Source organism: Odocoileus virginianus, chromosome 6 (genome assembly GCF_023699985.2).
Source record: "Odocoileus virginianus isolate 20LAN1187 ecotype Illinois chromosome 6, Ovbor_1.2, whole genome shotgun sequence".
Lineage (NCBI taxonomy): Eukaryota > Metazoa > Chordata > Mammalia > Artiodactyla > Cervidae > Odocoileus > Odocoileus virginianus.
In genome coordinates, this window is record NC_069679.1 from 14,477,565 (window position 1) to 14,493,848 (window position 16,284).

A 16,284-nucleotide genomic window follows, 5' to 3' on the forward strand; every position below is an offset into this window, starting at 1 on the left:
GGACGGCGGCACTGCAGGGAGGGGCGGGAGCAGATCCTTCTGAGGGTCAACTAAGTCGCTGGAGATGGGGGACTCATCCCGAAAGATCTTCCTAAATTCTGGATACTTCTGCCAAACCAGGACATCATCAAAAGCAATGGAGAAAAGCTTCCAAGTGAACAGAAAAGGAGGCTAGGATGACAGGAGGCTGCAGAATCCGATTCCTGGAGCTCCAGCAGGGAGATGGGTGAGGAATGGGATTTTTAATAGCACCCAGCTGACTCTTAGGGGATCCATTTGAGGATCTGAGGGATGAGAAAGAGAGGGAAGGTTGGGTTTCAGAAAGCACCCTTTTGGTGGGAGGCATCTAGGAAACTTTGGCACTTGAAGCCTTGGGAGGGAATAAAAGGGCAAGTGAAGTCTGCCATCAGTGATAGATTACTTAAGGCTTGACTGAAAGAGACTGAGAAGGAGGGTGTGAAGCCAGATGAAGCTTCTCTGGTGTTAACTGCCATAGAACTGAATGCAATGCCAGACAAGGGTCACTGTAGCTAAGAGGCAGTGTTTTCTTGGCTAGGAATTCTGATTTGATCTCTTTACCACCTAGGGCTTCCTGCAAGAGCTAGTAGTGAGTGAATCGAAATTGGGAGAGAAGTAGACATTCAAGGGCTTTTTATTCTCCAGAGTTCAGCCATGGGGCTAAACTAAAGGCTGGCAAATGAGACAAAGCCAGTTCTCAGAGTAAGCTGCTACAGGCTAAGTCCAAGTGGAAATATGTGAATGCTTTCTGAGCTTTTTTTTAGCCTAGGCTTTCATTAACAACAAAAACTGTGAGAACATGTAATAGAGGCAGAGTGATGGCTTTACAGTAGACAAATTCTTTAAGATTGAAGATGATCAGCACTAGCAGCAGGAAGAGGGTGGTCCACAGAGCCTTTTATTTTATTGACACAGAAGCCAAGAGCTAGTTGAAAAGGAGCAGGAAGGCGAAAATGGAGATGTCAGAGCTTCCGGGCCACCACCATGTGCTATCCATTCCTGAGAAAATAAGGGGGAGAAGGCTTAGGGGAAGGAGTATATCAGCAGTAAAGTCAAATTAAAATCTGGAATGGGAAAGAAAAACCAGGAGTTTAGAAATTTTCTACCTCTGGGAACATCAAGGCCCCTCCAGTAGGCTGCACTGTGTAACACCTGAGGGCGTTCCAGCCCTTCCCAGGGAGCCAGGCACCTGCTCTGCCCCACGCTCCAGCTCTCACACTGCTGACGCCTGCCTTCAGCCGGCGGCCAAAACTGGCTTCACTACAAAACCTGTGTGGCTGGCTTCAAAGCAGTCAGTGAATGTGGGGATGAAATGGGAACACTGGTTTCTGTGGGGCAGTCAGCAAAAAATCAGACCCAGATGTCCAAGAGAATGTGGGTTCTAACACCAGCTCTGCTAATGACATATTTGTACAGTTTTGGACAAACCACTTCTCCCTAAGTGGAAGAAAACAAAACTTAACCAACACAATTTTAGCTGCAATAACCATAAACACCTAGAGAAGATACAGTTAAAAATGTATTACTCTTGGAGAAGGTACCAAAGGTGAAAAGTCCCTACCATTCAGGCAACAAATGTTTACTGAGCCTTGCTTTTAAGAGAGGGACCTTGGGAATTCCCTGGTGGTCCAGTCATTAGGACTCATCACTTTCACTTCTGGGGGGCCCAGGTTCAATTCCTCATTAGGGAACTAAGGTTCCACGAGCTGTGTAGCACAGACAAAAAAAAAAAAAAAAAAAAAAAGAGAGACAGAGAGAGAAGGACCTTAACAGGTTTCATCTTTCACCATCTAAGTTACATGAGTCCCCAACCCTAAGTAGAGTCCCTCAGATAGGGTGAAGGTCTCTGAAAAGGGCAGTATGAAAATCAGCTGAGGAAACAAAGAGACCACTTTTGCCTCCACCGACATACACACCTCAGGAAGGGGGGAAAGGCAGGCAATGGTTTCCATAGGTACCTCCAAATCACAGGCAATAATGTGAAGGATGTGGAGTTTTGCACTATGGCTCTTTCTAGGGCTCTGCCTTGCAGGCAAATGCTGCCTGTCTCCGTAGCCCAGGAGTCAGTCTTGACACACACAAGCATGGGAAATAGAAGCCAGTCATTCTGAGGATGCCATTTAAACTAAGATCTCTTCCCACCCGGGAATGAAGGAAAGAGGCCACACCATCCAACTTGTGGATAATTCCTAGGTCATACACAAGGCAAAGACTCAATAGTATTTTTCCAGGGAGCTACCAGGATGCTTTTAATCCACCAAAATAACTCAGTAAGTGGAAAATAAGCCATACTAGACATTGGGTAACCGTACAACCAACAACAGTGCTGAGGGACTGTTTTGGTCACACACTGAATGAGTGGTCTCCAAATAAAGTTGAGAAGCAAGGCGGTGCAAGAGTGAGGGGACAGTCTGGTGACTCTGGATTATATTCTGGAAAGGTGATGGCTGAGTGGGGCAACCCCATAAACTTGGCTGAGATAAAGGACAGACGTGGAATGACAGGAGGAAGTAGTACCAAGACAAAAATGAGATCCTGCAGTCAGGATTGTGCTCAGTAGTGACCAGCCAGGGTACCCATCAAGTAGGCCTAACAGCTGCCCTGGCGAGGACAGGACTCAAAAGATCAAAAACAGGACATTTCCTAAGGACCACAGAACAGGTTTTAGGGCGTAGCTTTTTCCTAGATTCTATAAAATATAGGATAACAAACACACAGCTATCCTTAGCCATCTAAACCAAAAGTTTTTGGATGAAGCCCTTATAATCTGAATTCGTGTGACTCCATCTCCTTTCCCAGCACGTGGAACTAAATTTTATAGATTCAGGTAAGACAGTGTCCCTTGTCAGGTGAACTCTATTTAAAATCCAGGCACTGAACAGACCTGAACAGCACAGGGCATCTTTCCTTCCCCTTTCCCATGCATTCTCCTCTGGCCCTCCCCTGACCTGGCCCTCAACACTGACCCCTGAGCTCCTCGACGCTGCCCTTTTCTAACCCACCGTCACTATGGCCCCTTTTCATTAGGACAGTCCTCTGAAAGATGCCAAGGACAGAAGAGATAAAGAGAAATAAAGGGAGTAAGGAAGAGTGTGGTCTGAGATAGGGGAATGAGATGAAAATCCTGCAGACAGACAGAGAGAGAAACAGAGACAGAGAAAGCGAGGGAGTTGGAGCAGGGGGGAGGGGAAGAAGATGGCACTGCGGAAAAAGAGCGCCACAAAATTAATTTGAGGAAGGGAACAGTAGAGGAGACGCTGGTGGAATAACAATCAGGCAGTAGAGGGCTGGGGGAGGGGGAGGGCGCCGTGGGCGGGGAGGCCCCTCCACGCAGAGCAGCAGCAGCACCACCTATGGGCAAGGCGGGCGGCTACAGACTGCAACAAAAGAGGCCCCCCGCCTGGACGCGCGCGCCTGGGGTGCAGGCGGGGCGGGAGAAGCCAGGGCTTCTGCCCTTCAAGCCTCTCAGTAACACAACACGCCGGCTACAAGAATACATTCTAAGCGGCTCTCCTGGGAAGACAGGGATTTAACAAGGGGCGGGCGGCGGTGGGCACGGACAGAGAACTCCTGGCTTTTTCCATTCCGAGGAGGTTTCCCTCTCAGAATTCAAACAGTAGACAAGAGAGGGTGAGGAGGAGGAATGCCAGGTACTGAAGGCAGCGCGTGCACCTGTTTCTCCCTTCATTAGCGGGAGAAAGGGTTTTCTCTTTATTTCCAAGTGACTTCCTTTCCCCACTAGAGGCTGGAGTGCAGCTCCCTCCCTGGGGCACTGGCCGCCCCTCACTCAGCTGCTTCCTCCCAGCGCTGCCCCGAAACTCCCAACCGTCATTAGAAACCCGCAGGGACCACTGAGCTCTGAGAAGGGAAGGGAAGGGTCCCCCCACCGAACAGGCCTGGGGTGGGGTGGGGGACCGGGGAAGGGTGGAAGAGAATGAGAGAGAATGCCAAAGCTCTGCAGAGGGAGGGGAGAGAGAAGACGTGATCTGTTGTGCTTTCAGGGAGGAAGGATCCTTCATATTTTTAATAATAATAAATACACGAAGACAGATTTGCCAGCATTGCTCCGGCTCCTCGGGAAGTGTGGGGGAGGGGAGCCAATGCAGCGGAAGCGCCGACCACTAGCTCCCCGCCCCTCCCCCACGACGTGGGCTCAGGATTGCGGCTCCCCCTCCCCCCGCAGTCCTCCCCGTCAGAGCCCACCCTTTCCGAGGTCCCTTCGCACAGCTCTGCCCCTCCCTCCTCCACCTCCCCCTACTCCCCTAGCCCTAGACTCAGTCCTTTCAGCACGGGTCCTCATTGAACACAGTCTCACTCTAGCTCTGAGACGCCCTAGTACCCACCTCACACTCCTAACCTGAGGCCCCGGTCTTTCCTACCAGTGCCCTTCACAGCTGATACACAACACCCCACAGAAGTAAGCCGGTGCATTTCAGCCTTTCCCAGATCCCACCAAAAGGGACTGCTTTTCTCCCCATTTTTATTTCAATGTGACCTCCTTTCTCACAACCTTAAATATAATGGCCATCAAATGTGCTCAGGGGGTGTCAGGGCCTCGGGACTAGGTAGACTACTGCCACCTATTGACCCAAATTTGTTCAAGATAGACCTTTAATACACTTCTTACACAGTGGCGCTCTGTTATTTCAAAAGCATCAATAGCTTAAACATGCAAAGGCATGGCTCTTGGGGCTTCTCTGAGACCCTCTGAACAATGAGATCAAAGAAATACAAAAGCGAGACTGGGCAGAGAGCCAGAGCAATAATGCCTTTCTCCATGCAGAGGCAGAAAAAGAGCCCAAACCCAAGGAATGAAAAGCAACTTCAAGTCTCCTCAGGGGTCTGGAAGCAAAGAAAAGTAGGGGTGAGAGTTTTTCTCAAGGGCTGTTAAAAAACCGTGTTCATCACAATATGAATTATGTTACCAATAGAGTAGAAGGCAGGATTTCACTCATATGCCACTATGAAGTTAGACAAATCCTTGGGCAAGTCTCAACATGAATCTGAGGTTTACACACCTAATAGAAGAGAGGGAGTATGGGGACACTCAGGAATGCTGCTGCCTCTCACTGAATCCATACCAATCAGAACTGGAGATTGAACAGATAAACTGGGCTATGCAAAAGGGTAGGTCTACACCAAGCAGCTCAGTGGATTGGTTCAGCTCTGTACCTTCCACCAACCCAAGGCAAGGAACACGATGAAAAGGCTTGAGCTCTCCATGGTGCTGAAAAAGGATATGGAGTCCTCATATTCTACTAGTAAGGTATTCATTAAGACTGCTGCATACTCCTGAAAGACATTTCCCAAGCCCTCATAAAATCATTACAAAACAAAGCTTTAGAGGCAAAAACAGGCCTTGATCAAACCCTCTTCCCTCCCCTTCAGATGACAATACTAAGGCAGAAATGCCAAAGTATTTATCAGTACTGGAGAAAGAGTTTTCTCTTGCTGGAGTACCCCTCCCTCCATGGGGGCAATGAACTCACTCAGCTGTTTCCACCCAGCACTGCCCTGAAATTCCAACCATCATTAGAGACCCCCAGGGAGGCACCAAGCTCTGAGAAGGAAAGGCAGCCCCCCACCCCACCCCCTCAAAGAGACCTGGAGGTCGGGTGGGAGATAGGGTGGAAAGAATGAGAGAATGCAAAAGGTCTGCAGAGGGAGGGGAGAGAGATGTGATCAGTGGTGTCTGCTGTGCTGCTAGGGAGGAAGGATCCTTCACATTTTTAACAGACACCACATGATAAAACTGAACAAGTGCTCATGTGCACTGATGATACACCTCACTTAGTGAATGCTGGAAGTGATGCATTCTTTGCACTGATGAGATCTGACATTCATGTGGTCTGACCAGAGAACTAAATCTAAAATAGGAAGAAGGGAAAAAAGAAAAGCAAATGACAGCCATAAAGAAACCCTGAAATTCTTAGCTTCCTTGCCATACTACTATAAAAGTGATTTTGAAACTACATGCTACAGAGTTTTAAAGGTTCCTAGGAGCTCCCCAGAAATCGTGGGAGAAGTGGGCCATGAGAACACGAAGCTCTAGGACCCCTCATTCCCACTTCAAAGGAACCTCACTTATGTCTGTTTTACAGGGTGAGATTCCACGAAAAATTCTGTCAACAATGTACTTTAAACATTGTTTGATAACTCTGTTGAAAATATTGTCAGAAATTACTCAAGTTTTTGGTTGGAAACCTCTTTCAAATAGCGCCTGTCATCTAGAAGGCCAGGGATAACAAGATTTCCTGAGATTAAAGACTGGATTGAATTAATATAAGATCCACAAAGGCAGGGATTTCTGTGTGTTCAGTTCACTCCTGTAACATAAAAAGGCCACAACAGTGTCTGGAACTTGTGATTTCTTTGAAGGCAAGGTCTTGAATAGAAATGGTACAGTAAGGAGGAGAGAGCTAGAGGTCATAAACTACCCTCCCCCCCCTTTTTTTAAGGAATAAAGAAGAAAAAAAAAACCCTGAAGACATTCATAAACCCAGGACACTTGGCCACCCTTCTCCTCTATTTACCAAAACACTGGCTCATTAGCAACATAACCTTGGACAAATAACCCAAGTGTCTCAGTTGTCTCATTATGATGACATGTTTTATAAGGATTAAGTATAAAGCACTTAGTTCAGTATATAACACAAAGTAAGACCTTAAAAAACAACAAAAAAAGAGCACCTCCTTTCCCTTGGTAGTTCCCACAATCCAAAAATCTTAACAAATTAGAAGCAAATGCAATAGCTAGTCCTAAAAGAGAATGTAGTGGTCCTAACCTCTTGTTCAGTTAGTTCAGCCAGAAAGGAAAAAGGCAGGCTCTGAACACATTAGGCTTGCTCAGACCTGCCAGGAGTGCATCTTGGTATCCATAAGAAACTGCTTTAGGCTCCTTGATTTGCAGGAAATCTCAGATTCAGTCTAATACATTTATTTTTCAACTGAGGGAAACTAAAGGCCAGAGATGTCAAGTATTTGCAGAAGATCACAGAGTACAGTGAAGTACTTGCAGAAGTACACAGAAGACAGTACTAGACTGTCTCTCTTAACCACTTTCTACCAAGCTACAGCTGACTGAAAGCAAACCCTGCCCCAACTGGGCAGACCAATGTTAAGTCCAAATTCATAGGACTTAGAATCAACAAGGTTTTAGTGACATAGTGATCCAAATTATATCCCTCTCCATGACACATCATTAATTCCAAGGAATTATTTCTATAGGCTCAACTCCCTTCCCATTCCTCTTTTCATTTTCTGTATTATCCAAAGCCAGAGGGATCTCTCACTAACAGAAGTCGTTCTTTGAATTGAATATAAAATCTCAGATATGTAACCTCTACCAGTCTCCTGGCTTGGGCTGATGTCTGCAGGATTTCATTCTTTTGGTCTGTAGGAGTTTTCTGTCTGCCTGCTTGTTGGCATTATTTCACAAGGTCTTTGTAAAAGGACCGGCCTTTACTAACTGGTAACTGAAGCCTTTGTTGAAGGAGCATCAACAAGTCAGAAAACCATAAGACTGTACTGATTCCTTACACTCCTCTTATTCACTCTATTTTCTCTAGATACACTTTTTCAATAACGGACCTGAGGACTGCCCTATTTCCATGCTGTTTTAGAGAAAAGAAAAACATTCAGACAAGTGGAGACAAGAATAACTCTTGGTAATGAGGAAAAGGTTCCATTTAATAGAATTCGATTACAGTCAAAAACAAAGGTTTTCTGAACCACCAATGCCATCTGGTGGTCAATAAAATACACTGCCTGCGTGCACAGTCGTGACAGACTCTACCACCCCGTGGACTGTGGCCCATTTCTCTGTCCGTGGAATTTCTCAGGCAAAGATACTGGAGCGGGTTGCCATTTCCTCCTCCAGGGGATCTTTCCTGATGCAGGGATTGAACCCATATTTCCTGCATTAGCAGGCGGATTCTTTACCAATGAGCCACCTGGGGATTTCCGTAAGATACATAATAAATCTTAAAATGTACATATATTTCAGATTATCTGTATTATCATTACAATAAATCATACAGGAACTTGGGGCAACATGGGGGCGAAAAGAATGTATTAACACTAATCTCTCAATACTTTTTGACTAAATAACCAATTTCTCATTTCTGGGGAAAATATTTATCAAAGAAAACCATATAAAGCCAAACTTTCTTATTCCCCCCAAAATCTCCTCTTTCCCTTTTCCATCACCCTCTCACCAAAAATACCCACACCCAGTGATTCCAGTCATATAATACATGTGCAAAAGGGGCTTCAATTCGTTAAGTAAAATCAATTTTATTAATAAAGATCTTTCCACATGTCCGGAGTAAATGATGAATTAATTCCAAAGAAAAAACCTACATACAATGAAATTAGAAGTATCCCGGATGACAAAAATAAATTAAGTATGTACAACCATAATCACCGCCGCCTCCGAAAACCTGAAAGGAAGGGAAACCAAGAATGAGGCAAAGGACAGTTGGGAAAAACCGAAGAGACAGAAAAAAAGACCATCTAGAGAAAAGGGCTCCTTAGGAGTGGGTCCCCTCAGCAGTACTCTGTATCCTCCCAGGGAAAAAAGACTAGAAGTAGGAAGGAAACTGACATTGAGTAACAGTTCCTTCAAGTGATGCTTTTATATTTTCGTAAGTAAGCCTGCACAAGAGCTATGGGGACTTCAGAGAGAGAATCCAGAAGTCTCTTTTGTGAATTTACTGATTTTCACCTTGGAAAAGAAAAAGATAAATGCCTACATCTAAAGAGATCAATGCCCAGTATGGAAGAGATACTATAGAGGTTTGCAAGAACTAGAATGGCAAATCCAGAGCTGGTATCTCAATTTATAAAGCCCACGCTGCACTTGATCACCCAAGTCTGAGCCATTCACTAACCTTTCTTCTTCCGACCTTTCTTAGGTATCTTCTTCCGCTTCTTAGTAGGATTTTGATCCTGGAGATGCACGGAGAAGGGAAGGAATGGCTGTGTGCTTTCAAGTACTAGTGTCCCTTTCCAAGTTCCTCATGGTAATAAGCCCACATACACTTAGCTGCGAGCGTGAAGGTCACCTCCCACCACTGGATCTGCACCTCACCTCGTCAAGATGAGGGGTTCCTCCTGTCAGAGCACTGATGTCACTGAAGTGCGTGAGGGAATGAAGCTGTGAGCTCATGACATTTGCTCGTTTCCGCCGTCCTTTCTCCCGCTTGCTGACACTTAAACGCACCATCATGCTCTCCTCATAGTTAATCCTGAGAAGAAACACAGACAGCTTCCAGCATACTCAGTCCACTGAGGTAGAAAACTGCAGCCAAGAACCTGGCCCAGGTGTTTACTCAGCCATCATGTAGACAGTTCTCAAGAAATTTCAGAGCTAGTCACTATAGTATTTGGTGAGGTGATACTATATGCTCAGTACTCAATGTTCAATGAAATGCTCTTTGTGCTAAAACTTCCCTCCCCGCCCCCAGAAATGAACTCACAGCCCATCCACAGGAATATTTAAATTATTATATAAAATTCTTTGTATTCCAGCTTCATAAATAGGATCCCCTACATGGACCTTCTCACTGAAATCTATCGACTGTACAGATTGACACCTAGGCAAAGTTGACAAATCTGTGTTCAACAATTGCTTTTCTACTTTTCTTCCCTGAACTTATCTAAAAACCTGATTTTCTTGCTTTCTTCACAAAATAAAGAGCAAGGATAGTGAAACAGAACTTTAAAGCCTTAGTCAGTGGCAATGCATATTTTTTTCTCCATGGAGCATTTGCTTAGCTTGAACAGCTTGGGGTGGTGGTGGGGGGGAACATTTTTCCCCCAGTCCCCATTCTGTACTTCAAAACTCTAATTCTTAGAAATCACTAACCCAAGTTTAGTACTCCCATTTCCTAGATAACATGGGTTCTCTTGGAATCAGATTAATCATATTCATTCAAAACAAAAGGACAAGTCCCTACAGCATAGACAACTTCTAACTGCACCTGTGTTGATCCTCCTGACTCTGGCGAGTAACATGAGGATGCCGAGCATCTCGGATTTCCTCTGGAGCATCTGAGTACTGCTCCTTTAGCTCACGAATGACAGAGCTGCTCAACGCCCGTCTCTTGGCTCGTTCTAGGCGCTTCTTCTCCCGCTCAGCTTCTGTTTCATCTGTGTGATTAAAAATCAGCAACAGTTATCCCAGAACAGAGAAGAGAAACACAATTCACACAGAGGAAGCAGCAGTCGCAGTTCATACCATAATGCACTGGAACCAAGCGTGGTGGGACGTATTTCTTAGCTGTTCCTTTTCCAGATTTCTTCCCTGAAGCCCCAGACTGGCCTTCCTCTGTTTCATCTTCCTCCTCATCCTCAGAGCTCAACTACAAGAGGAACATAATGTCCACACAAACTTAGGAAGAGTTAGTCAAATAAGTGACAAGGAAATCGAAAGCTGAAGTACCTGGGAAAGTGGGAATACAAACCAGAGGGAGAAAGGGGAATCTCACATTCAACACTCTTAGGTACAAGCTGGGCGTCAACAGTAATAAGAGAAATCCCAGAAGGTCCAGGAGCACCACAAGGTTCACCCAGGTTTAGGTCCCTCAGGAAAACCAGGGTACTGCAGCCTCTTACCTTGCTCATCATATTGCTGGGATGAGGCTTAAAACGGAGTGGGTCATTCTCACCTACAATAAAAGATTCAAGAGATTTTAAAAGACTTGGAACTTTTTGAATGGTCCCCAGAAAACCTACAGTTTCCCTTACTTACTGAGGCTGCCTGTCACTGCAGTCTTGACCAGTTTGTCAATCTGATACTTCAGTTTTTGGTCCAAAGGACGAAGCTTTTCCAAAACCTAAAATGTGGTTAAATACCATTACATGTCCTTCCCCTAAATAAGCACATACCAAAAGTTCCTATTTTAAGCTTCCAGATAAAGCCCCTAAAATATGCAAAAAGTAGAGCAAATGAAAACAAAAATGCTTTTTCTCCATTTGGTTTCCTCATTAAACATGAGAAAAATGAAAAAAAAAATAAAAGTGTTAGTTGCTCAGTCCGGTCTGATCTTTGTGATCCCATGGACTGTAGCTCGTCAGGTTACTCTGTTCATGGAATTCTCTAGGCAAGAATACTGGAGTGGGTTGCTACTCCCTTCTCCAGGGGATCTTCCTGACCCAGGGAACATGAGAACACCCACTTAAATGAGAGCGATCATGTCACAGTTCTGGAATTCAGGATTTAGCAACTTAGACCCCGTAAGACACCAAATGCTTTGTACCGTGCGAATCTCCACCAGTCTCAAAACTGCAGGATGTCCCTGAAGAGAACCTCCCGAGGCTTTGTCCAGGATGAGATGGCTCAAATCCATGAGGTACATGAGCAACAGCTGATCTTTTACTTCCAAAAGGCTGAGACCCTGAGTTGAATCATAAGAAGCAAATTCAGTTTTAACCAGAGAATGAGGAGAGAGAGCCTAGGGAACACTGGATAATTTTTTCCAAGTTCAAGTTTTCTCCAAGCAGTTCACGTAAGGTATCTAGAGTAGTCTCAAGGAAGTGGCTATACCTAAAATGGCCACAGAGAAAATTATGCTAACATGACAGAAGAAAAGCTCACAAAATTATGGAAGACAGGAAGAGCATGAAAATCAATAAAGTATACCCCAAGATCACTATAGCAAGGTTTCTCAAACTCAAGGGCTACTGCTATTTGGGGATAGATAATTCTTTGCTGTGGAGCACTGTTCAATCTACAATGAACAAAGGAGGACTAAAGGATGTTCAACAGCAGCCCTGACCTCTACCACTGATCCCACCCCTCAAGTTGTGACAATCAAAAATATCTTCACACAGGGCTGAATTTTAAATTAATTTAACCAAAACAGTCACTATGATTTTGTAGTGATTGTTGAATCCCTACAGTGAAAATATACCACACACAGTGAATATATGCTTTTATCCCCATATGATGAAATTATAAATTACAGGTAAAAACAATGATCTCTATACATACTGACAGGGACTTAATTCTATGTCAACACACTTTCTACCTAAGTAGAAAGAGTGAATAATGTGGTTCAAATTGAGGAGGGGAGAAGTATGATACACATATTTCACATGTATAGAAAAATGAAGATAATACAATTAGCAACTACTACCCCTGGGAACGAAGATGAGTAAAAGGAAGAAATGGAGAGTACTAAAAAATTGATTTTCCATCAAGCACATGTTACTTTTATAACAAACAAAATTTTTAAATGTACCCCAGTGGGTATCTCAGAATGGTGATCACACTGATGTTTAATTTTCTTCTTTGTGATTTTATGTATCTTTTCAACTTTCTAACAATTAGAAATCATTATAGGGACTTCCCTGGTGGTCCAGTGATTAAGACTCTGCGTTTCCACTGCAGGGGGCACAGGTTCAGTCCCTGGTCAGGGAACTAAGATTCCACATGCTGCACAGGGTAGTCCACCACCAAAGAAGTGTATTACATTACAGTGTATTATGATTTGCTAATCAGAAATTGTAAGTGCATTCTTTTAAATAAAAAAGTAACTTGTGTAAGCAGACTTAAGGTATAGTTATAGGGGAAAAAAAAGTCACTGTGACTGCATAAAACAAAACTGAAAAATTCCACAGACCTTGGAAGACCTACTTCAGACAGGTTAAGTAATCTCTGCCCAAGATAACACAGCAATAGGAGTAGAGCTGGGATTCAAACTCAGTCTGACTCCAACACCCAAGCCCTGAGTATCCATAAACCAACATGCTTGAGGTCAACACTAGCATGATACAGGAGGACGAGCAAAGCATTTAAAGACAGACAAGCTGAGCTCAACTTTTGAATTAGTCATTCAATAGTCAAATATTGGGTATTTGTCTCCTCATCTGTAACATGTAACATGAGACTCAAATAAGATGGGAAAATACTTTGTAGCCTATAAAACACCTAATAAAGGTCTTTGATTCTCTAAGTTAATAAATATCTATTCAATGAATAAATATATAGTGATCTAAGATACATGTGAGCAGCTCATCTCAAAAAGGCATTAAAATGCATAAAAGCATTATACCCAGAATAAAGACAGCCAAGAATGTGAGAAACAGGATCTTTCGACATGCTTAGGCATTGTCAAGCTTATGAGTTACAAGTGTATGGGTTACAAGTGTATAAGACTAAAACAAAACAAGAAGCAAAGATTAAAAATAAGGAGAACAAAAATGAATCAAGAGAAAGAAATGGCAAAAAGATACACTAAAAATTCATTTAGTTGTCTTCCTAAAGCACAAGTCTGCTATAAATCTCGTGTTTTAAAAACCTTCAATGACTTTTATTGACCTACTATAATGATTTCCATACTTCTGCTGACCTATGGAATATCCTGCTTAAATAATATCTTAGAACAAAAGCTCAATACATAAAACAGGCAACACAGTTCAAGCTGGTATGAGGGATCCAGAGATCCTTCTATACTGATCCAGAGTCCTTCTATACTTGTCCTACACCCAATAATCCCTTGGAAACTTCAAGACCTTAATTTGAAAATCACTATTTAATTTTAAGATACACATCATTTTCATAGTCAGAATAAATCTTTAAATCCACAGTATCTTAGTACGTCACAGATTAACAAGCAGTACTTCTTAGTATATAAAATAAGCAATATGCCCCCCAATTAGCAAAATTTTGGATTAAATGAATACAGTAGTAACTCCTTAGTTGGCCTACAAGGCTTTTCGTAGAGTGACTACTTTTCCAGTCATATTTTCTAGCCCTGCCCCCAAAATACACATAAAATGTACAAAAAAAGCACACTATATGACATACCTCCTTTCCAGAATATCATCATGCATTAGATCTTCGTGTTTTTGCACATGCTATTTCTTTCCATCCCTCTGACCCTTGTTTACTCCTCACAATCCTGCTACCTCCTCTAAGAGGCCTAACCCCCTTTGCTCCTTGCTGATCATTTAATCTCACGCCTCAGTTTTCACCATGACGCTACTGTTTATATCTACTGCTTTCACCTGCCTTCTCTATTAGACTTCAGCACAGAAACTGGATCTTATTCATCTTCAAAGCTCCAGCACTGAGGACACACAACATACTCAATAAGTCTACAATGGATAGAACTGTTGAGAATATTAAGTCAAGGGATGCTTACTCTTCAATTATGTCTTACCTTCTCTGTAGGATAAGCTTTAGCTTGAACTTTTTTGGTCAGAGTTTGCACTTGTGCCGTGACAGCCATCACCTGAAATTAATCCAAATAAAACCCCTGATCAGGATACAATAAAGTCATCTCTATGAGCTGTGAAGGACAAAACCTAAACAAGCCACCTAAAAAATACTGATATCTGAGTACACCATCATCTTCTTTTCAGTTCTGGGAAAGTACAGGAGAGGCTGTTTCTGATACTTCTTCAAAAAGTAGAAAAAACTTTCAACCTCTTCTTAAATACCAAACTAGGGGTAGGGGATGAGAACTGGGACAGTGGTCATGAGGGCACTGCAGCTTTGTACAGTTGAACTTGCAATGTGAGATCTATTAGTATATAACTGTATATCAGCTGGGCACCCAAAGGGCAAATCACCATCACCTTTCTCATCATTGGTTTTGTTATCTATAGGAATAAAGGAAATTGATTCAGATGGTTTTTTCCCTGAAGTTTCCTATATTCTTTTGGATGCAGAAATCAATTACTCTGAATTGTTGCCTGAAAAGGTTTTCATTAGATCATCCTGCATCTGGTCATTCAAATGCGTACTCAGTCGCTATGCCCTATCCAATTATTTGCGACCCCATGGGCTACCAGGATCCTCTGTCCATGGCATTTCCCAGACAGAATATAGGAGTGGGTTGCCATTTCCTTCTCCAGGGGCTCTTCCTTACCCAGGGATCCAACCTGAGTCTCCTTCACTGGCAGGCAGGTTCTATACCGCTGAGCCACCAGGTAAACCACATGCCCCAAAATCACCAGAGTTTAGAGGTGAGGCAAACAAAGTCAAAGCAGATTTGCAATTAATCTATTCCAAAAGGGGTGGCATTACTCACCTGCTCCTGGAGGTTTTTCAAAAGTGCCACAGCATTTGGCAGGTCTGACTCCAACACCTCCTATGGAAGTGAGAGTAAAGAAAAGTCATTTCTTTCCTCAGGATCATAAGACGGAAGGTGTGGGGTGGAAAAGTCCCCTCTCTCCTTCAAACAGCCCAGACTTCCTGCCTTCCCACTCCGATGCCCATGCAGCCTCGCCTCACGGCCGGCCAGCCTCTCACGTTACTGGAAAGGAAAGTGAACTCCAGTCCCGTCTCCTTACTACGCTTGTGGCAGGGAGGACGCCTCGGTAGAGCTATTTTTATCACCATCCTTCCCTCGCGCCAATAATTTGCCTCCAGGCACCGAGGAGAAAGGAAACGTCCACAATATTAAGCCAAGGAAACAAACACACGAAACTCACCGGAGCCGCCATCTTCACAAAGCCTGCCCCTTCCGGAACTGTACTTCCTGAGAGCGGACGTTGCCAGGATAGACTTGAGAGATCACCGCGCTTGCAAATCTAAACCAATAGGAAGAGGGGCTCTCTCATTTCCGCTCCGAACAGGATGTACGGGAGGAGGGGCCGGATCCAGCCAATGGAATAGAAGAACCGGCTAAACTCGTCAGACTTAGGAGGAGCTTTAACCATCTAAATAAGCTCTTGGAAAGAACCATATGATTAGTAGATTGAGTAGAATGGGTGGAGTTAAGCCAGTAAAAACTCGACAAATGATTGACTGACACTTTTAGAGGTCCAATGGGAAAAAGGAGTTAACTGAGCGAACTGAGAGCGTATTGGCTCTTGGCTGCCGCAGTACCCGGAGTCTCTTTCAAGACGCTTCCCTTGCTTTGCCTGTGGCCTGCCGCTAGGTGACGGGCCTCAGCTTATCTCTGAGAAGGTAGCCACGTTGTGGAGTCGCCATTCCAGGCTAGGAGTCCAACGCAGGGCGCGGTAGATTCTTCATAGACCCCCAAGGCGTTTGTGTGATTTTGGAGAAGTCATTTGATCTCTGAGCTCTTTTCATCTACAAATAAGAGAGTTGGGCCAGCGAAGCCCAGAGTCAGAATTTAGACACAGAAGATAAGCACATTCACCTGCATGGTGACCACCTGGGGGCAACGCATAAAGCCCCCCCTCAGCTGCTGACTTCTACCAGTTAGGGGACGTCAAGGGGAGGACGTTTGACAGATGAAGCCAGTTCAGATTTACATGACTTGCTTCTGGTCACACAGATTCAAACCC

At 44.0% G+C, this 16,284-nt stretch overlaps 1 protein-coding gene across 1 annotated transcript; it reads right to left on the reverse strand.

Annotated features, from left to right (window-relative positions):
- Nucleotides 1-7,689: 7,689 nt before the first annotated feature.
- Nucleotides 7,690-16,258, reverse strand: NGDN (neuroguidin). The gene is made up of 12 exons (XM_020909961.2): nt 16,137-16,258; nt 15,463-15,561; nt 15,060-15,119; nt 14,187-14,258; nt 11,280-11,417; nt 10,772-10,856; nt 10,636-10,688; nt 10,259-10,382; nt 10,002-10,170; nt 9,110-9,266; nt 8,910-8,967; nt 7,690-8,459 (listed from the first exon to the last, which is right to left on the reverse strand). The coding sequence occupies exons 1-12, from the start codon at nt 16,164-16,166 to the stop codon at nt 8,440-8,442; spliced, it is 1,065 nt and encodes a 354-aa protein (XP_020765620.2). The 5' UTR covers nt 16,167-16,258; the 3' UTR covers nt 7,690-8,439.
- Nucleotides 16,259-16,284: the final 26 nt, after the last annotated feature.

What these genes read in the sequence shown, in the direction of transcription:
- NGDN (XM_020909961.2), bottom strand. Translation starts at nt 16,166, where the DNA reads ATGCGTTGCCCCCAGGTGGTCACCATGCAG. An exon ending in TTGTGAAGATGGCGGCTCCG is followed by an intron (nt 15,120 to 15,462) that starts GTGAGTTTCGTG and finishes TCACTTCCATAG; the next exon opens with GAGGTGTTGGAGTCAGACCT. An exon ending in GAACCCCTCATCTTGACGAG is followed by an intron (nt 8,968 to 9,109) that starts GTGAGGTGCAGA and finishes GTGCATCTCCAG; the next exon opens with GATCAAAATCCTACTAAGAA.